This window comes from Gobio gobio (assembly GCF_949357685.1).
Source record: "Gobio gobio genome assembly, chromosome: 20".
NCBI classification, from domain to species: domain Eukaryota; kingdom Metazoa; phylum Chordata; class Actinopteri; order Cypriniformes; family Gobionidae; genus Gobio; species Gobio gobio.
In genome coordinates this window covers 9269432-9292267 of record NC_137113.1, presented here as the reverse complement: position 1 = coordinate 9292267, position 22836 = coordinate 9269432, and the positions used below count along the sequence as shown (strand labels likewise).

At 37.0% G+C, this 22836-nt stretch overlaps 1 protein-coding gene across 2 annotated transcripts in view; it reads right to left on the bottom strand.

Moving 5' to 3' along the window:
• Positions 1-3923: 3923 nt before the first annotated feature.
• The window catches only part of jakmip3 (Janus kinase and microtubule interacting protein 3), a 71063-nt gene continuing 52150 nt past the window's right edge, over positions 3924-22836 (bottom strand). The window contains exons 7-25 of one of the 2 annotated variants that reach the window (XM_079801709.1): positions 22149-22268; positions 19865-20011; positions 18435-18566; positions 18249-18284; positions 17828-17899; positions 15900-16016; positions 15703-15831; positions 14803-14886; positions 13701-13763; positions 12631-12729; positions 10109-10207; positions 8854-8907; positions 8670-8735; positions 8494-8562; positions 6680-6757; positions 6299-6505; positions 6011-6076; positions 5770-5835; positions 3924-4430 (exon numbers count right to left, since the gene is read on the bottom strand). In XM_079801709.1, coding sequence (XP_079657835.1) covers positions 4293-4430; positions 5770-5835; positions 6011-6076; positions 6299-6505; positions 6680-6757; positions 8494-8562; positions 8670-8735; positions 8854-8907; positions 10109-10207; positions 12631-12729; positions 13701-13763; positions 14803-14886; positions 15703-15831; positions 15900-16016; positions 17828-17899; positions 18249-18284; positions 18435-18566; positions 19865-20011; positions 22149-22268 — 1842 coding nt within the window. In that variant the 3' untranslated portion in view covers positions 3924-4292. Of the gene's footprint in view, positions 4431-5769; positions 5867-6010; positions 6077-6298; positions 6506-6679; positions 6758-8493; positions 8563-8669; positions 8736-8853; positions 8908-10108; positions 10208-12630; positions 12730-13700; positions 13764-14802; positions 14887-15702; positions 15832-15899; positions 16017-17827; positions 17900-18248; positions 18285-18434; positions 18567-19864; positions 20012-22148; positions 22269-22836 lie in introns of both variants that reach the window. The other variant, XM_079801710.1, reaches the window with a different exon arrangement.

Here is a 22836-nt window from a genome sequence, read left to right as displayed (position 1 = left end):
TCCAGAAAATCCCATTGTATGATTTTTAAATAATTAATTTATATTTTATTGCATGACATAAGTATTTGATCATCTACCAACCAGTAAGAATTCCGTTCTCCACTCCATTACCTGTATTAACTGCACCTGTTTGAACTCGTTACCTGTATAAAACACACCTGTCCACACACTCAATCAAACAGACTCCAACCTCTCCAAAATGGCCAAGACCAGAGAGCTGTGTAAGGACATCAGGGATAAAATTGTAGACCTGCACAAGGCTGGGATGGGCTACAGGACAATAGGCAAGCAGCTTGGTGAGAAGGCAACAACTGTTGCTGCAATTAATAGAAAATGGAAGAAGTTCAAGATGACGGTCAATCTCCCTCGGACTGAGGCACCGTGCAAGATCTCACCTCGTGGGGCATCAATGATCATGAGGAAGGTGAGGGATCAGCCCAGAACTACACGGCAGGACCTGGTCAAAGACCTTTAGAGAGCTGGGACCACAGTCTCAAAGAAAACCATTAGTAACACACTATGCCATCATGGATTAAAATCCTGCAGCGCACGCAAGATCCCCCTGCTCAAGCCAGAGCATGACCAGGCCCGTCTGAAGTTTGCCAATGACCATCTGGATGATCCAGAGGAGGAATGGGAGAAGGTCATGTGGTCTGATGAGACAAAAATAGAGCTTTTTGGTCTAAACTCTACTCGCCGTGTTTGGAGGAAGAAGAAGGACGAGCACAACCCCAAGAACACCATCCCAACCGTGAAGCATAGAGGTGGAAACATCATTCTTTAGGGATGCTTTTCTGCAAAGGGGACAGGACGACTGCACCGTATTGAGGGGAGGATGGATGGGGTCATGTATCGTGAGATCTAGACCAACAACCTCCTCCCCCAGTAAGAGCATTGAAGATGGGTCGTGGCTGGGTCTTCCAGCATGACAACGACCCGAAACACACAGCCAGGGCAACTAAGGAGTGGCTCCGTAAGAAGCATCTCCAGTCTCCAGACCTGAACCCAATAGAAAATCTTTGGAGGAGCTGAAAGTCCATATTGCCCAGCGACAGCCCCGAAACCTGAAGGATCTGGAGAAGGGCTGTATGGAGGAGTGGGCCAAAATCCCTGCTGCAGTGTGTGCCAACCTGGTCAAGAACTACAGGAAACGTATGATCTCTGTAATTGCAAACAAAGGTTTCTGTTCATAATTTTTATGGACAGAATTTCTAGGCGCAGCCAGGGGCCGGAGGGTGTCAGGTTGGGGGACCATGCGGTTTCGTCTCTGCTCTTTGCGGATGACGTTGTCGTGTTGGCCCCTTCTAACCAGGACCTTCAGCATGCACTGGGACGGTTTGCAGCCGAGTGTGAAGCGGCTGGGATGAGGATCAGCACCTCCAAATCCGAGGCCATGGTCCTCAGTCGGAAAAGGGTGGTTTGCCCTCTTCAGGTTGGTGGAGAGTTCCTGCCTCAAGTGGAGGAGTTCAAGTATCTAGGGGTCTTGTTCACGAGTGAGGGGAGGATGGAACGGGAGATTGACAAACGGATCGGTGCAGCTTCTGCAGTAATGCGGTCGATGTACCGGTCTGTTGTGGTGAAGAAAGAGCTAAGCCGTAAGGCGAAGCTCTCGATTTACCGGTCAATCTACGTTCCTACTCTCACCTATGGTCATGAGCTTTGGGTCATGACCGAAAGGACAAGATCCCGGATACAGGCGGCCGAAATGAGTTTTCTCCGCAGGGTGGCTGGGCGCTCCCTTAGAGATAGGGTGAGAAGCTCAGTCACTCGGGAGGAACTCAGAGTAGAGCCGCTGCTCCTCCACATCGAGAGGGGTCAGTTGAGGTGGCTCGGGCATCTGTTCCGGATGCCTCCTGAGCGCCTTCCCGGGAAGGTGTTTCGGGCATGTCCAACCGGGAGGAGGCCCCGGGGAAGACCTAGGACACGCTGGAGGGACTATGTCTTCCGGCTGGCTTGGGAACGCCTCGGTGTCCCCCCGGAAGAGCTGGAGGAAGTGTCTAGGGAGAGGGAAGTCTGGGCATCTCTGCTTAGACTGCTGCCCCCGCGACCCGGCCCTGGATAAAGCGGAAGAAGATGGATGGATGGATGGATGGTTTCTGTACCAAATATTAAAGGTAGGGTAGGTAAGAATTGGTTAAAAAACGTTTTTTTCCAAATTTGTTTAAACTTTCTTTATATATCAATACATAATTAAAATGTAAGTACTCAGAAAAAGAAAGTATAAAAATTGAGTGTCTGTAGACCTCTCACGACTGTTTTAAAGACAGCTCATTATTTCCATTCACTCCACCTTCTCCCTTCAAGATTCAAGATTCAAGATTCAAGATTCAAGAGTTTTATTTGTCACATGGGCTCTTTCCAAAGCCACGCCCCCAAAACACATGAACGCGCTACGCCGACCGCTCAGTCTATTTACCTGAGGCGAGCCGAGAAGAAGGAGCGGAGTGCATGTAGTGACATCATGTCAGAATCACATGTAATAAAAATCTAACTTTATCATTATGAATATAAACCAATAAGATGTCTTTTAGTGCTCACTATCAAGCTAGAATACCGATACTGGTAAAGTTTAAAATACACACACAACACAGTGTCTACCACACACAGATACAAGATAAAAACATCAGTAAACATAGGTAGAGAATATAAAAACAAACCAAAGGCGGAAATAAACGTGCAGGTAAAGTTCCCGGTGAACATGGTAGAAGAGTTTAGACAGAGGGCAGTAGCTAAAGCTAACTTAGTTCTAAAAAAAAGTTCCTGGATGCGGTGTACCAGCTTTTACACATGCATTTTGTTATCTAAAGTTACATTTTGCGAAATTCAACGCGACAGCGATCAACTTGAGCTAATCTCTACTAATGGTTCGCTAAGTGTATAACATTGTAACTTTATGCTAAGTAATGTTATGTTAGCTATATTAGGCAGGTACGTGTGCTAGTGAGACATGCTTCATGAAAACATAAACCAAAAAAATGTATAATCAAAATGAAAGACTACCTGTCCAGCAGAAATACAGCCTCCAGAACTCCTCAAATCAAACGGGTGCGCCAGGGTTGCCAGGTTTTCACAACAAAATCCACCCAATCGCTACTCAAAACTAGCCCAAAACAAGCCCAATCGTGTTTCTCCGCATTTGGGGGTAAAATGTGTCCTTTTGGTAGGGCTGCCTGCTAAAATTCGCAAATCCCGGGGCAAAATATCACATAATTGGGGTCGCTTCAACCCGCGGACATCAAAACAGCCCGCGGCAACAGTGTTGAAGTAGCCCGACTTGGCAACAGTGGGGTGTGCGCATGTGGGCAGATCCTGGAGCAAAAGCTGCGGTAGCCATGGTAGCGAGAGAGAGTGACAGGCGCCCAAGCCAATCACTTGTTTCGGCCCGAACGAAAATAATGAGCAGTGTTTATTGCAGATTAAAAAGTCTAGAGTCACTCGATTTTTATACTCTCTTTTTCAGAGTACTTATATTTTAATTATGTATTGACATATAAAGAAAGTTTAAACAAATTTGGACAAAAGTGTTTTAGATCATTCTTACCTACCCTACCTTTAAGTTCTGCTTTTCTGATGTATCAAATACTTATGTCATGCAATAAAATACAAATTAATTACTTAAAAAAATCTTACTAGAAATATAATAAACAACAATAATATTTTTATCCAGAAGTATTATTTTAGACATAAAATAAGGATTTTGAATTATGCAAATGTGAAAAGTGTATCTGTTGCACTTAACAATCACCCTTACACGCACATTATAAGCAAACCATACATGACTTGAAGTGAACCATATTCAAAAGTATATGTGCAGATCAAGCTTACCTTGAGTTTGAGGCTGTTCAGAGGCACTAATTCACCTCAGAATCCACTGTGACACTTAATGATCAACGAACAGAACAAGATGCAGAAACATCCTCTTAGTTTTTCTGTCTTCCTCTGAGAAATTTATTTGAAACACTGCTCCTTTGCATAAAAAAACAGACATAATTTGAATTCCAGGGTTAAACTTTCAGCTCCATTTCTAACAATGCACAGGAGGGGGGGCTAGTGCCACCACGCAAACACCAGACGTGCCACCGGGAACCGAAGCAGAGTGAGTGTAAACAGTGGGAGGAAGGTTTTTTAACGTAACATCTCTCATTCCATCAGGCTTCCAAAGGGAAGCAGCCTCCAGCACCACCTGCTTAGCAGGGAAAGGAGAGAGCGTTTCAATTTAAGAGTCCTTAAATTCCACACGCAAAGAGGTCACACAAAGCATAGTTCAAAAGGTCAGGAGGATAAAAATAGTTTTAAGTCCACAAGATAGACAGCACCATATTCCATTTCCATGTTCCAGAGTTGATGTGAGAGTGAACAGTTTGAAGTCTCGTATCAGCACAGAGGAGATCGCAGGGACCCCTCCTCTGGGACAGAAGAACACTTGAGGCCTGTGATCAACAAAAACACATTTACAGTTACACAACATCCATCCATCCACCGTCCATCCATCTATCCAACCATCCATCCGTCTGTCCATCTTTCCGTCCATCCATCCATACATCCACCGTCCATCAGTCCATCCATCCATCCATCAGTCGTCTGTACATCCATCCATCTGTTAGTCTGCCTGTCCATCCATCCGTCTGTCCGTCCACCCAACCATCCATCCTTCCGTACATCCATATGTCAGTCTGTCCATCCATCCATCCGTCCTTCTGTCCATCCATCCATCTCTCCATCTGTCAGTCTTTCCGTCCGTCCGTCCATCCATCCGTCCTTCCGTCCACCCATCCCTCCATCTGTCAGTCCGTCTGTCCATCCATCCAACCATTCATCAGTTCACCCATCCATCCATCCATCCATCCATCCATCCATCCGTCTGTCAGTCCGTCCGTCCGTCCATCCATCCGTCCATCCATCCATCCATCCATCCATCCATCCATCCGTCTGTCAGTCCGTCCATCCATCCATCCATCCATCTATCCATCCATCCATCCTACTGTCCATCCATTCATCCGTCTGTACATCCATCCATCCATCAATCAACCCAACCATCCATCTATTCATCCATCCGTCTGTCCATCTTTCCTTCCATCCATCCATCCATCCATCTGTCAGTCCATACATCCACTGTCCATCAGTCCATCCATCCATCTGTCCATCTATCCGTCCTTCCATCCATCCATCCGTCGTCTGTACACCATTCCATCCATCCGTCCATCTATCCTTCCGTCCATCTATCCGTCCTTCCAGCCATCCATCAGTATGTCAGTCCATTCATCCATCCATCAGGCTGCATTTATTTTGATTAAAATGTACAGTAAAAATAGTAATATTGTGAACTTTTTTCTATTTGAACATACACAATATTACTATTTTTGTGTAATGTAATTTATTATTTCTGATACAAAGCTGAATTTTCAGCATCATTGTTCCAGTCTTCAGTGTCACATGAACCTTCAGAAATTATTTTAACATGCTGATTTGGTCCTCAAGAAAACATTTCCTATTATTATCAATGTTGAAAAAAGTTGTGCTGCTTTTGTGGAAGCCACGATACCTTTTTGTTTCAGGATTTTGGTGAAAAACATGATTTACCATGGCCAATATTTTGCAAGGGGATGCAATTTCAGCCACAAAAAAAGTTATTTAAGAGGAAAAAGAGAATATATAAAGAGAAATAGAGAGAAGAGAGAAATAAAGAGAGAATATATAAAGAGAAAATAAGACATAAATCCTATGCAAGTCCTATAATCTAGTGTTGTGCATGAAGCTGTCAAGTATTACCAGGGTCCACTGATCTGATGACATCGTTTCCTGCTTTCTGGAAGAGCTACGACCAAAGAATGAAGGCTAAAGAAAAAAATAAAAATAAAAATAAAAACTGAACATGGGAACAAAAACGAAAGCAAAAAACAACACAACGGAACAAAGAGGAGAGAATAAACATTATATTTAGACAGAGACAAAGATATTATTGTAAAAGATGATGGTGCTGACCTTGAAAGAAAATAATCTATATGATTACCTTTTCTTCTAATTCCTTTATCTGTCGTTTCTGTGTCTCTATCCACTCTTCCAGCTCTTTTATCCTCTGTTGAGACAGGGAAACCGGTAGCTAATAAATAGGCAACACTAAATACTGAAGCTTGGTATTTACTGCAGAAAATGTGTTTGTCCATGCAAAATGAATAGTTATTTACTGGTCAAAAGAGCAAATATACAAACGTACAGCATCTATACATACCAGTACAGTGCTCTAGAAATAAGCATGAACTCTTTCACTTATATTTTATAGATGTACACAGACAGGTACCGCTTGAGCATGTTGTAGCAGTTCCATCCTCTCTCTGAGTATCTGCGCATCCCGCTCTCGTAATTCACTCAAGACCTGCCTCTTCCACTGATCGACAGCTTCCCTCAGCGAATCACGGTCCTGCTCGGTCAGCATCTCGGACACCTTACCACCGGTCTCTTCCAGCTGCAAAGCGTCAAACAGCATCGCCTCCAACTCGAGGATACGCTGAGAGAAACACAGAGGGGTGTGGGCCGCGGATGGCCAGCATTCACCACCAGGGGGCACAGGAAGACAGAACTGCATCTCATAATAGAGCAGCACTCCTCTGCAGTGCTGGAGAGTAAACCATATGGATCTTAGGCCATGTTTGATCTCGAAAACATGAGGCACAGTGCTTACCTTATGTGCTTGGTCCAAAGACTGCTTTCTGTAGTCCAATTCATCGTCTAAATATCCTTTCTGTTCGCTAAAGAGCTCCTTCAGAGGAAATTGACAACAGGAAATAATCGTGTTGATATAAAACACTGTATTAACAAAAGTAATCCTGTTAGTGAGAAAAAAAAAAAGTTTTTCTCATGATAGAAATCCTTACCAAATTCTCTAAATAAATAAAAAAAATATGTTATGTTGGCGTTTCTCATTGGTGGATGTATACATACTTTACAGTTTTATTATTTTTATATTTTAGTAAAAACAGTACATTAATTGATTTATCATATATATATATATATATATATATATATATATATATATATATATATATATATATATATATATATATATATATATATATATATATATATATATATATATATATATATATATATATATATGATAAATGAATTAATATATTTTATATATAAAATATATATATATATTTTTTATAAATTATTATATTTTGTTATAAATATAATAAAAATGAATTCATATACTGTATTTATTAAAATATAGAAATAATTTATATTATTTTTAAATAATAATTTATAATAAAAACTTAAAATAAAAACTTAATAAAAATAATAAAAATAAATAATAAATTAATACAAATAAATTAATATACATTATTTACTCAAATATACAAATAATTTATATTATTTTTAAATAATAATTTATAATAAAAACTTAAAATAAATACTTTATAAAAATAATACAAATAAATAATAAATAAATACAAACTAATTAATATACTTTATTTATTAAAATATAAAAATAATTTATATTATTTTTAAATAATAGTTTATAATAAAAAACTTAAAATAAATACTTTATAAATATAATACAAATGAATTAATATACATTATTTACAAAAATATAAAAACAATTTATATTATTTATTTTAAATAATAATTTATAATAATAAAAACCTTAAATAAAAATAAATACTTCATAACAATACTAAAATATTTTTATTATAAATTCTTATATTTAGTTATAAATATAATAAAATTTTTATAATATACCGTATTTACTAAAATATAAAAATAATAAAAAATATGTTATTTTTAAATAATTACTTATAACAAAAAACTTAAATAAAAATAAATACTTTATAAAATAATAAAAATAAATAATAAATGAATAAAAATAAATTAATATACAGTATATACTAAAATATAAAAAAATTATATTATTTTTAAATAATAATTTATAATAATAAAAATTAATAAAAAATAAATACAGTTTATTAATTAATTAATTTATGTAATTAATTAATTAACTGTATTTCCTCAAATATGAAAATAATATAAACTGTAAAGTGTTTATACATGCAATGAGAATCTAATGAGAAACATCAATAAAATCAACAATAAAATGTTTGGAATTTGGGGGAGAAATGTGCTTAATTATAAAAATGTCACAATCTAAAAAATTTTTTTTTTAAATAAATAATTTATATTTTTTGGTTACACTTTAGATTAGGGTAAAATTCTCACTATTAAATTACAACTTTTGCCTCAAACTCCTAATTACTGCTTATTAATAGTTAGTAAGGTAGTTGTTAAGTTTAGGTATTGTGTAGGATTAAGATTTAATAGTAGAATCTGATCATGCAAAATAAGGCATTAATATGTGCTTTATAAGTACTAATAAACAGCCAGTAATATGCATGCTAATAAGCAACTAGTTATTAATAGTGAGAATTGGACCCTTAACTAAAGTGTTACTATTTTTTCAAATAAGAGGACCTTATGGAAAATAAAGTGTGAATTTACCTTTTCACTTTCAATGTCCAACATTTTCTGCTGTAATGCTGATTTGGTGACTTCGATTTGCTCTAACCACTGGACACAACAGAGATGTCAGAAGACAAACACTGGCATTCATGAAAACAGCACGCAAGAAATTCACATGAAATAAAATAATCTTAAAAAGGACATACGGATCATACCTTCTCTGCTAACGTTAATACCGTTCTGGCATGAATAACCACCACCTGCTCCTCATTGGTCAGATTCTGCGCGTGCCATCCAATGAAAAGACGAGACATCAGTGACAGAAATATGCATGTGGAGCAGACACACCCAGGCATGTGTAAACACGCACATTTACATATGAAATCAACATACACTTACGGCGTTATCCCCCAGAATATCGAGTTTCTTCATCAGCTCTGTGATCACAATGTCCTGTAGTGTGAGAAAGACTTTAATTGAGAGATATGAAGAGGCGAATCCTCCGCCAGACATCAGCAGATTAGATCTGATCTGGATCACTCATATCAGTTCCACCTGAAACACTAAACTGAAAACTGTGCGAAAAACAAATGCTATAAACATTAGCAATAACCTTAAAAGAATCAAACCCTAGTCAAGTGTTGTTATCTGTGGCACTTTTTAATGGTTTCTTCAGTGTCTGGAGTTTCAGATATTTGTCAACTTAAAAAAATTGTATTGTCACACTATATGGGGTAAGTTGTTATTTGAAAATATTTTTTTTTCCGAAATATTAAAAACTGTATTGAGTAAAAAGGCACACCATATCTGCATTATGTTGTGTATCTGTGTTATATGGAAGCTTGTTTGTGAAAAATAAAAAAGGTAATTGCGACTCTTTATCTCACAATTCCGACTTTTTTTCTCGCAATTGCATCATAAAGTCAGAATTGCGAGATATAAACTCGTAATTACCTTAATCGACTTTATCACATAACTCTGAGGTAAAAACTCACAACTGTGAGAAAAAATGTCAGAATTGTGAGTTGCAATTATAACAAAGTCACAAAAATTGTATTGTTTTTAATCGGAAATGAGCTTCAATAGTGTTATGTAACAAAAAATATATATTTTTAAAAGGTTTGATGAGTAAAAAAATAATGATTGTATAAAAATTAGGGCTGTCAAAAGATTAATCGCGATTAATCGCATCCAAAATAAAAGTTTGTGTTTACATAATATATGTAAGTATATATAGTATATATATAAGTATATATAAATACACACACAAGCATGTATATATTTAAGAAAAAAATATTATTTTTATATATAAAACATTTATATATATTATAGATTATATAAATGTATATACAGTATATACATGCAAATATTTCTTAAATGTATACATGAATGTGTGTGTATTTATATATAAATAATAATTAACAGAGTACACACACATATATTATGTAAACACAAACCTTTATTTTGGATGCGATTAATCGCGATTAATCTTTTGACAGCCCTAATAAAAATACTTTTTGTATTAAAAAAAAAAAAGTCCCTCCATTGTGCCAACTTACCCCAACCTGATCATTCATTATTAAAACCTTATACAGTTACTCCAGTGTGACAACTAGCCCCGGAGACATGAGGCATGTTGTTCAGGGTAACTCACAGTAACACCCTCTGCCTCACAGTAGATCTGTAGGGGACTCATCCCATCGGAAAAATGAATGCTCTGGAAGTTTATGGCTGGAGATCTTCTCTCTCTTTCCTGGAGAAAAAAGAAGCATCATTATTCATTTTACACATAATCTATGGTTCTGTTCCTGGGGATGCATTACAGAAACGTCTTCACATCTTAATCCTCTCTTATCATTATGAGGAAATAGAACATTTTCAAATCCTAAGTCAAGAATTCAAAAAGGAAGTTTCTGTAATACAGTCCCTTAACCCTCTGGGGTTCTTCATTTATGGGTCACACTCAATCACCCAATAGCAAATTTTTACCACTATAGTGGATCTTGCGTTTTATTAAAAAAATAAAAAAAATCGTAGCTTCATCGGAATGGTCCGAAACTTGGTGACTGTATTGGTACTTGGTATATGAACACCCAAAAAAATGGGGACAGGATTTGAAAAGTCTAAGTGGTCGTAAAAAAAAAAGTCACACTCAGGACCTTCGGGTCAAAAATGACCCCCATAGAAAATTAATGGGAAATTAGTTTTTTTGTGCATACAATCTACAAATCAGCCAGGATGCAGAAAAAAAGGACTCAAAAGTGAAGGGGTGAATCTCTAAAACATCAAGTGCAAAACAGACAAAAAAACTCACCAACACACACACTTATACACACAAAATTACACGCACACACAAATTAACGCGTGCCATTCCAAAAGCTAATTGTGTTTTTGTGTGTGCGTGTGTTAGTTTTTTTGTCTGTTTTGCACTCTTGATGTTTTAGAGATTCACCCCTTCACTGTTGAGTCCTTTTTTTCTGCATCCTGGCTGATTTGTAGATTGTATGCACAAAAAAACTCTGTATTTTCATATTTTTGCCAATTTCCCATTAATTTCCTATGGGGGTCATTTTTGACCTGAAGGTCCTGAGTGTGACTATTTTTTTACGAACACTTAGACTTTTCAAATCCTGTCCCCCTGTCTCCTGTTTTTTGGGTGTTCATATACCAAGTACTAATAAAGTGACCAAGTTTCGGACCATTCCGATGAAGCTACAATTTTTTACATTTTTTATTTTAAATAATTTGGGTCAGAAATTACAGAAGAGCCCCAGAGGGTTAAAGGTGCAATGTGTAAATTTTAGCGGCATCTAGTGGTGAGGTTGCGAATTGCAACAGCTCACCCCTCTCTCTCGAAGCACATAGAGAAGCTACGGGGGCCGACACAGGACAAAAATGCCGTCGTCGGAGAGAGCAGAGTGACTAACGCTCAGTAGAGAAGTTTGTCCTTTTAGGGCTACTGTAGAAACATGGCAGCGCAAAATGGCGACTTCACTGTAAGGGGACCCGCTGTGTAAGGAGATAGAAATGGTTCATTCTAATGCTGCGTTCACACCAAACGCGAATAGAGCGTCTGGCGCGAGTGATTTCAATGTTAAGTCAATGGAAAGGCGCGTTGACGTGCGTCTGGAGGTCCCGCGGTGCGGAAGGCGCGTTGCGCGCGGCGCGAATGACGCGAATTGAGCATCTTGTGCGATACGCGCGTTACACGCGAATTGTGCTTTTGTGCATTCACGCGTTTGAAGCGAATTCGCGTCTGACACCAGAGTTGAAAAATGTGAACTTTGGTGTCAATTCGCGCCGCGGGTCACGTGGTAAAGTGACGTGATGAGAAACCCTGCATAATTTAAAAATACTAGTAGTGTGTCACAAAATGTCGTTTTAAGACTTTTTCAGGTGAGAATGTAGATGTTTAAAGCTCAAATCTGTGGTTTATTCATAAAGAGAACGCATATTTAAAAAAAATAAATCTTGTGTTTTTGGAGTTGTGAGATCCAGGCGATCACCGGGCGCTCAGCGCTCATAACCCCGGCGAGAGCAGCCTTTCCTCGGCCAGTCCTTCAGCCGTTTGCCGCTGGCTCTGATGTCCTGTAGTGGTTCGTCTTGTGTGGATCTAACGGGCGATTTTTGGTGTCATGAATCTATAATTTGTTTTCTGCCAAATCGTTTTGACTGAGGGCAAAGAGAAGTTTCATAACTTTATGTTTTAGGATATTTAAATTTACATGTAGTGAAGATAATGTAGGAGTTGCCTGGACCACATGTGTGTGGCTATTAATGATTAATATATATGTTTAATGAAAATGAAAAGAGGCAGAGTGGTCGTGTTTTATGACATATTTCTCCTGGAGTGCCTTGAACGCGCATCAATTTCGCTTCCAGAGCTCGATTTCTACGCGCGTCCAACTTACTGCGGACGCGCGAATGCATTCAAAATGTTTGCGCGTGAAACTAGACGTGGTAGACACGATTTTGACGCTCTATTCGGGTTTGGTATGAACGCAGCATGAGGTAATAAAAACATAACGGTTCATTATGTAAGGTCTTTAAACACCCCTGCAAACGGAGTTATGTATATTATATTGCATTTCTGGCAATAGATCGTCATAAATACTACACACTGCACCTTTAAATCTGTGTCTGAAATACACACACCAGATCTTCAGTCGGACTTACTTCAAGCTCGAGAATTCTGAACTCCAAGAGTTCGTTTTGGTCTTTTGCATCCTGAATTTCATTTTTCAGTCGTGTCTCCTCCGTCTCCATATTTTTAATCTGGGAACAAAAAACATAAAATGTTGGTTAAAAGAAGTATAATAACTGTCGGGAGATAACAAATGAGCTGCATTCAGAGCCTGAAAGCGCTTGCGAGAAATTAATTAACACCACTATTGAACTACTGAAAGAGGGTCATTTTTGGGTCATTCCCATAATTTGATGGCTGTTAGGCTTTGAAACTGGAACAAAGAAGCAGTTTTTTCTCTTCACACCAAGTTTTTCAAAGTCATACAGGTCAAACTTCAAAAACCTTAAAGGGATAGTCCACCCTAACATTTTTGGCATGGTTATAGATATGACAACGTTGATATGTTTGGCTTTGGCTGAATAGATCTGCTACGATGCTACTGCTGTTATTGCTGCTGCTGCAGAGCAAGTGTGTGACTTGCTACCGCCAATACACACATGACACGCTGCTGTGAGCAAGTAAGACACGCTGCTGCTGTACAATATAGCGCACATGAATTACCCGTAGCAGATCTATACAGGTGGATCTGGGGAGGAGGAGGGTTTCTGAAAGTGCGCTGCAAATGCTTTCAAAAGTTTTAAAAGTTGAAGAGCAAGCTCATTGGCTACTGATACAGAAGGAACCAATCAGCTGTGCCCTATAGAGAACAATGAAATTTCAAGCAGATTGAGTTAAGGACCTATCAGGTTGCGCAAAACTTTGTATGAATTTCTAGATATTTGATATGAAGATGAAGATATTTTGAAGAATGTTGGAAATCAAGCAGTTTTGGTAAAATGGAAAAATATCCTCTTCTGTGTTGCACAGAAGAAGAAAAAAATCATACTTGATTGGAACAACGTATATCATAACAGAATTTTCATTTTTGGATGAACTGTCCCTTTAAACAGTGTAATAGAAACATTTTAATCAAATGACCAGTGAGATTTATGCAATTGAAAACATGCTCTGCTTGTGATGTTCGTCTTCCATTGGTCTGACGAACAGAAACTGCTCCCACCTTTTCTACAAGCTCTTGGTTGCGTTGGTACAAAGCTTGTTTCTCCTCAATCCACTTCATGTCCTGCAAAAACACACATTTTAATGCAAACGATTTGAATAAACAGATCTTATCGTGTAAAATCATCTCAAACTCTCTCCCAGAATCATTCTCCTTCAGTGGCATCTCTGATCCCAGAGCAATTTCAGCCGCGTGAGAAACACTCACAGCCCAGACTGATGTATGAGCAGCACTGCTCTCTAATCAGCTTTCACATTCTCTACACTTAGGGAATACTTTTAGGTTGCCATCATATGTGTGAGTTGCCAAAAAACCCTTTGACTTTACACTATTTGTGGCCCTCAGGTGGAAAGTCACAGCGAAAGATATTTTTCTCTGACAGAAACAAATTTCTTTCAGTGGGACCAAAAGTTTCCCAGCAAAAGTTTCTGTTTGTTTTGTATTATATTCTTTGATGCGGTGGCGTAAAGTATTTGAGTAAATGGAATTAGTTTCAGTACTTAAGTATCTTTTTGGCAACTTTGTAGTTGTACTGAGTATCAAAGATATTGGCAACTTTTACTCTCTACTTGACTACATTTTTGAACAAGTAAATGTACTTTTTACTCCAATACATTTGCGTTGAGTAATTACACATTACATTTTGCATGGCACCTAACTTTTTCTGCAGCAGTTTGTTTCTGCTTTAAAGAAGCGATATCGCCATCTAAGGGCATTGAAGGTACTATTTCTTGAGTGTTTTGCCTTTACTCACCCAAACTAGTCAATGAGGCTACTTTACATGACTGCGAGTGCAATAGCAGGCAGTTTTATGAGATGAGGTCTAGGGTTGGGTACCGAACTGTATGCCGTATACGTGCGGTTTACCTCTCTCTCTCACACACACACACACTCAGAATCGCGCATGATGGTCGCATGTTTCCATCTCTGCTGTCTCATATGAGGACATGAACGCACGAACGTCATCTCCAGAGCCACTGAGTCACTTTATAAACATTTTACTGCTTGTAAAATGTAAAACTGTACAAATAGTCAAATACAACTGTGCTCAATGACATTTTGCAGTTGTAACATGGATTCGGTGCCAGAGCTGGTGTTTTACCTGTCCCTGATGACTCAGAACACACTCCAGATCTGCTATTCTGGTCTGGTATCGGTTCATTTCGGCCTGAAGCTGCTCTCGAGTCTAAAACAGACAACAAAGAACAAAGACCTTGATGTGAAGGTAAGATCATCCTTATGAATCGGACTGGTCATTGTCCTAAATAGTTTTTTTTGCATATTTCTGAGTACAACAAGATATCCAGTTAGGAAGAAAATAATTTTCTGAAAATTTTCTGAAAAAAAGTCCTGAAAAGTGAATTCAAAACCTTTCGATCGCTCTCAGGTGGTTGGTCCCAGTATAGTAATAATAATAATTTATATGGGACGTGAGACAAACTAAACAATATTGGGACATTGGCGGCTTCACTTTTCTACAATGGAAGAGAGCGAATGTACGTCGTCCATATTTTTTTACAGTCTATGGTAGGGCGGAATTTCATGTTTTTGCAAGGAGTGTTGCAAAGTGATTGGAGGAGAGGCGTGGAAAAATTATTTATGTCGTCCCCCAAAAAGAAGGCATTTCATTTTTTTTTAAAACATTTACATTTTCTGTTCTTTAGAAACATGTACATGATGAATTATTCACAATAAGATCAATAACACGCATTAAAAAAAAGTACAAAGCTTTTGTATCAAAGAGATGTCACTATTGGTGGAGTTCCCCAGCTCTACCTTACAGAAAAAGAGACCTAGTGACTGATTGTCACTCATCAAGGTCAAAATAGCTTTTAAAGCTTGACACTTTATTGCATTGCGCTTGGTTATGACACGGTGTAATACTGCAAAAAGAATCATATTCATATGATGAACTATTCAGCCATTTGCTAAGAGGAGAGATGTTGTTGTTAAGAGAGTGTATATATAAATATTTTATGGCTGAGATGTTTAAATGATTTACCTTGACCTCTTTCTCTGCATCAAACGTTCCTCCCACCTGCTCCTGCAGGAGAGCGTAAGCGCGCTGAAGAGCCTGATACTCCATCGTCAGCTGACGGAACCGCAGCTCTGTCTCCTCCTTCTGCATTCCCTAAGCACAGGAAGATGACAAGATTACGGTTAGAGTTTACAGAAACACACTCACCAACACACACGCACCTCTTCGAGATCATCGTCTGGTGTGCAGGGCGTTCGGTCTGTGTGGTAGGAAATGGAGGAGCCGTCCGAGTCTATAGAGCCTTCCTCATCATAGCCAAAAAATGTCTCCACCACCGTCTATGGAGAGAGAGTGAGATAGGATTTACGTTTTAAAACCTTTTTGACTCATGGTTTGTATATAGAAGCAAAAAAAAGAGAAAAAGAACGCACACACGCACACACGCATACGTCTGGTTCACTATCTTTGTGGGGACTCTCCATAGACATAATGGTTTTTATACTAATGTCTTCTAAATAAATAGTTTCTGTGAGAATCAGCCAAAAAATGTCACAATTAATGTTTGTTAATTGTTGCATATTTTTAAAAGAGACATAAACATTCACCAGCCTTAATCAATGCAGTGGAGCTGAATAAAATAACATTGTGTATAAAGTAAATAAATTATATTAAGAACATAAAAATAAGTGCATAATCAATGAATAATTAAATGATAACAATCAATCAATAAAACATAAAATGATAATATTTACATAAAATATTATAATAAAAATAAATGCATAGTTAAAAGTACATCACTATCAAAAATAACTACAGTGCAAACAAATAAAAAATAAAATAACTCGATCACCATCATTATCACCTGTATATTTGTTCGGTTCCGTTTTCAGATTATTGTCCGGTGTCTAATGTCAAGTCAACTTTATTTATATAGCGCTTTTTACAATGCAGATTGTTTCAAAGCAGCTTCACAGTGTTAAACAGGAAAATAATGCAACATAATTTGATTCGGCTGTACAGCCGCTCTGGAGAAAACGGTTATGTCATCTAGCTCATTTCAATTATCATACAGTGACAATGTGGGCAGATCAGTAATTTGGTTTATATAGTTAATTTAGTTTACTAATTAGATTCATTTGGATATTTAATTGAAAATGTATTTGAATATATAGTTGAAAATTTGTGTCCCCAACGGAGCAAGCCAAGCCAAAGGCGACAGTGGCAAGGGACCAAAACTCCATCAGATGGCATAATGAAGAAAAATAAACCTTGGGAGAAACCAGTTCTCCTCTGGCCAATGTGGATGTGTTGTGTGTTGCTCAGTTCCTGTTCTTGTGACTCATAGTGTGGATTTATGAAATATTACAGAGTTTGTTTGTGTTTCTACAACCAGCCCGTGACCATAACATTTGAAAGGTAATAATTTATACAAACTATGATTATACAAATAGATGCATAACCAAGAATAATGTAATGTAGGAGCAATACCATTTTAGTATTATTAATAATAATAGTATACAAGAATAAGATTGAATACCGTATTTAATGTAATAATGTATTTATCTTTTTTTTTTTGCTGATATGGAAATTGAAATGTATTGAAATTATTCAGACACCTTCAACATTTTCTCACATTATCAGTTTATTCGCTATAGTTTAGAAAATGGTAATAAAATATGACAAGAGTTCAGAGTAAAACTGTGTCAGAACAAATTCATCTTGATAATGTCAGATAACTTTGATAGAAAGGTATGTGATGGATTACAATCAACCAATCAGCTGTTAAATTTAAGTACACAATTAGATATGACCAATTACCAAGCAATGCTTCAATTTGTTCAGTCTGTGGTGTAAAAGGTCACATTAGCAATTCAAGAAAAAACACTTTAGCAAAACAAGTGTTTGAATAATTTTGGTCACAAATGTTTTATCAATTTTACTGGTAGTCCACTGTATGAAGAATTTTTGAGTATAATATGTCACAATTTACTTTATTTTGTCCTCACTTACATACAAATGAACTATAGTGTCCGGCACCCACTAGTAAAAAATTATATCTGAATATTTTTTGGTTTTACTGTGTACATATATATATATATATATTTATTCATTATTTCGTTTTTTTGTGTTGTTCAATGTGCATGCGTACCCTACAGGTTCTGAAGGGCTTCTTCCTGCGCAGGCTGTCCTGTCTCCTGTATCTCAGCAGCATGTCTCTCTCCTGAGAAACAAGATTAAATGAAAGAAAAAAACACATGAACTTACATCAGATAGTAAAATAGCATCTTCCTTCTGTGTCTTTAAAGGTGCATTTAATATCAGTTTCCATTACACTTCCAGTTTTATCCATAAAATTATATTTTATCCATAAATCCACTTGTATTTAGATTCTGACTGAACATCACACACACCGCATTGCTCAGTCTTTTCAGTTGCTAATTTCATTCACACTTTGAGAAAACAGATATTTTCATCTGGGTTTTGCTAGCTAACATGTACTGCATTCATATGCAAAAAACATATTTTAGCATTTTACAGTGTGATTATTTCCCAGAGGCAAAATGACTCACTATCACAGTCTTCACATATCCAGCGGTTTCCAGCGCCTGGAAAAATTAAAACAGGCCAATCAGAAAACAATACGACACAGTTTGTATAATTCGTTTACTCCATCAGTTTAATTCTTTATCTAATTGAGGCTTTGTTGACTTTTAAAACACATGTTAGTACGTCCCTGTGAGAAGAAATGCTGATACCCTGGACAGGTCGTCGATTATGTTCTGTTGTTCCAGCACTTGTAGTCTCAGAAACTCAATCTCTCTCTCCTCTTGACTCTGATCCAGATCGTTCAGAGAACTGGGCCGGCGTATCGTCCCAGCCTTCTCTCGCTGCAAAATAAAAACTCATTCCTCACATCAAGAGGCCGGATGTTTGCACAGAGACTGCTGACAGATAATTACTCATGTCTGATGAGTTGCCATAATGATCAGATCATTTAAACATGAGCAATAACAAGGTTGCGTGCTGAACAGCTCGACCGATAAATGTGTTTACATGAAAACATGGCCATGTTACATTAAGATGCATCAGTATTCAAAGCAAATGTTTTATGCAGTTGGTGTGAACTTCACCTGAAAAGAATACTTCAGGATCAAACATATATGGTTTGTGCAGTTGAATAGGCAGACGAATGCTTCTTTTGTCTAGGGCAGTGGTTCCCAACCACATTCCTGGAGGACCCCCAACAGTGCACATTTTGGATGTGTCCTTTGTCTGACACACCCACATCAGGTCTTGGAGTAGCTACTAATGAGCTGATGACCTGAATCAGGTGTGTTTGATTGAGGAGACATGCAAAATGTGCACTGTTGGGGGTCCTCCAGGAACGTGGTTGGGAACCACTGGTCTAGGGAATGAATCAAAATAATACCCTAAAAGCTGGAAATGGCCAATTATGCCTAATGACGGTGGAGTGGTTGTTGGATATAAATTGACCACAGCCTCCCCTCACCATCAGGGAAAGTGTGTATTTTCTAAGATAACTAGATTTCCAAAAGGAATCATTTGGAAAAATCTGTTCATTTGCAGAAAAAAAATACTAATAGCTGCCGGAAAGTTTGTCAACTAGAAAAAAATTCATACTTTTACAGCAAAGATGAATTAAACTAATCAAAAGTGACAGTAAAGACATGACAAATGATTTGTATTTCAAATAAATGCACAACTGTTTTCAACATCGATGATAATATTAATAATTGTTAAGCAGCAAATCAGCATATCAGAGTGATTTCTGAAGGATCATGTGAAACTAAAGACTGTAATGATGCTGAAAATATTTCAAAATATTTCAACTTTATTTTTGATAACGCAAATGTAGCCTTTGTGAGCATAACAGCCTTCTTTAATAATCAATAAAAAAAACGTACAGACCCCAAACATTTGAATGGTAGGGTATAGTGTATAAATTATTAAAATATATATATTTTTAAGTGCTTTAACTGGTCACCATTTGATTTTTCCCCATGTAAACCTTCAATTTTATATATATTTTTTCAAACATTGAATCCCTCTGTTGCTTTGTTCTGTGGTATAATAATGATTTCTTAAAATAAAAATCCCTCCCAATTAATTTGAGCTCATTCTATGCATATACATTTATGTTCACAGTTGTTTTCTGCTTCATTACCATTTCAATGTTCTCCTGAGTGACGAAGTGCAGTTTGTTCTCCATGCGTCTCAATGCATGAGCCAGTTCCTCATTTTTGTGGCTGAGACGTTTGTTCTTGTCCAGTAACGGCTTATACTGGCTCTCAGCTTCACGGAGACGCTTTAACTGGGCGCACAGACATAAACAGATGGTTACAAAAATGTCGGGTTGGCAAAAGAATGCAGTAACCCAGTGAAGTTACGCATTTTAAACACAATGCATACTTTCAGAACGTGGTCAGACTTTGCTAAACTAAACGATAAGACTGTATTTTGAAGAGCTGACTGGCAGTGCAATGCAAATACAAGGATACTCAACTGTCTAACTAGTTGGTAAATTAGTTTAAGACATGAAATCTAGACAAATAGAGAAGCCGACTGGACTATTGCAGTCTACTTGAACATCATGTCATATTTGAGAACGGTACAGAGTGGTTAATTGAGTCCGAACCCTTCCTGAAGGTTTCAGCTGCCATGTTTAAATCACTCTGTCTCTGTATCGATCTTTAAGCCTGTCTGAGCTGAGAGGAGGAAACACTGAAGTCATTCATCACTGCTCAGATACTTACCAACATTACTGAGAACATTTACACCACCACATAACACTTAGAAAGGCAAAGACAATCTTTAATACGCTATGATGTTACAGTAAACATGATACAGAAGACATACACATGTATCGTATGCACAGACACACTTCTTTTGAGCACAATGCAAAGACAGTTTGAGCATTAAAATTATTTATAGGCAAGGAGGCTGAATTATTTTCTGGATATACACTACCAGTCAAAAGTTTGGAAAGAAGTCTCTTATGCTCACCAAGGCTGCATTTATTTGATCCAAAATACAGCAAAAACAGCATTATTGTGTAATACTGTAGTTTTACAATTTAAAATAACTTTTTTTCTATTTGAATGTATTTTAAAATGCAATTTATTTCTGTGATTCAAAGCTGAATTTTTTTGCATCATTACTCCAGTCTTTGAGTAACTAAACGATCACATGATCTTTTAGAAATCATTCTAATATGCCGATTTGCTGCTTAAGAAACATTTATTATTATTATCAATGTTGAAAACAGTTGTGTAGAATTATTTTCAGGATTATTTAATGAATAGAAAGTTCAAAAGAACAGCTTTTATCTGAAATATAAAGCTTTTGCAACATTATAAATGTCTATACTGTCACAATTAAATGCATCCTTGCTGAATTAAATGTATTAATTTCTTTAATTCATTTATTTTATTAAAAAATAAATTTGACCCAAAACTTTTGAACGGTAGTACAAATGTTACAAAAACTTTCTATTTCAGATAAATACTGTTCTTTTGATCTTTCTATTCATCAAAGAATCCTAAAAAAAAAAAAAAATTTTTTACACAACTGTTTTCAACATTGATAATAATCAAAAATGTGTCTTGAGCAGCAAATCAGCATGATTTCTGAAGGATCATGTGACACTGAAGACTGGAGTAATGCTGAAAATTCAGCTTTGCATCACATGAATAAATTACATTTTAAAATATGTTCAAATAGAAACAGTTATTTTACATTTTAATAATATTTCACAATATTACAAATGCAGCCTTGGTGAGCAGAAAAGACTTCTTTAAAAACATAAAAAAATCTTTGCATTCTCAAACTTTTGACAGGTAGTGTGTGTATATGTACACACACACACACCCACACACACACCCACACACACACACACACACACACACACACACACACACACACACACACACACACACACACACACACACACACACACACACACACACACACACACACACACACACACACACACACACACACACACACACACACACACACACACACACACACACACACACACACACACACACACACACACACACACACACACCCACACATGTTTGTTTTTGTGAAATGTGAGGACATTCCATAGGCGTAATGGTTTTTATACCGTACAAACCGTATTTTCTATCCCCTTACACTGCCCCTGTCCCTAAACCTAGCCCTCACAGGAGACTGTACAGTTCACTTTCTGTGAAAAAAAACTCGTTCTGTATGATTTATAAGCATTTTGAAAAGTGAGGACATGGGGAACGTCCTCATATTTCACCCTCTTTTTGTAATACCTATGTCATACCCATGTCATTATACACATTTGTGTCCTGATATTTCACAAAAACATGCCCACACACACACACGCATACACACAGTTAAATAAAAAAAAAAATCAATAAAAATATTGTTTCACCCAAACACCAGCACAGACTCACCAGTTCATTGCGTTCCTCTGACAGCAGTGCGTTGCGGTCCTCTAGTTTGCGGATAATAGCACTCAGTTCTGCAATTTTTAGTTGGAAACGTCGAGCGTCCTTCTCATCCAACTGCTGCATCTGGAAAACAAACCAACTGCAGATAACTGGGGAAAAAATAGCTATTTACTCGTATCATTTTTTCAATGTTGAAATACTTTCTGTCTGTATATATCTTGACTATATATATATATATATATATATATATATATATATATATATATATATATATATATATATATATATAGTCAAAATCTGCTTATTGGTAAAAATTGTATAACGAAACGTGATTTTTCAACAGGATCTGCATTTTCATGAGTTAAAAAAAAGATTTTTGTTATAAGAGACAATAAAATCAACTGTGCATTTTTCCTAATAAAAAAAATTATTTTCAAAAGTCAACAAAGGGGTGAAAGCTATCTGAATGTAAAATTGTTGCCAAACATGTCAGTCTCTGATTAACATGTAATTTATTCGCACCACAAAATCAACATTCTGTGAAATAAGTATAATGAACTAAGCAAAAAGCATTTTGAACGCATTCAGCCCGTTTAGTTCACCCCTCATACACGTTATCACGTCTGTCAAAAACGTAGACGGGCTGTCGGCTGGAATATTAGAACTAAAAACATCGACATGACACACTCAT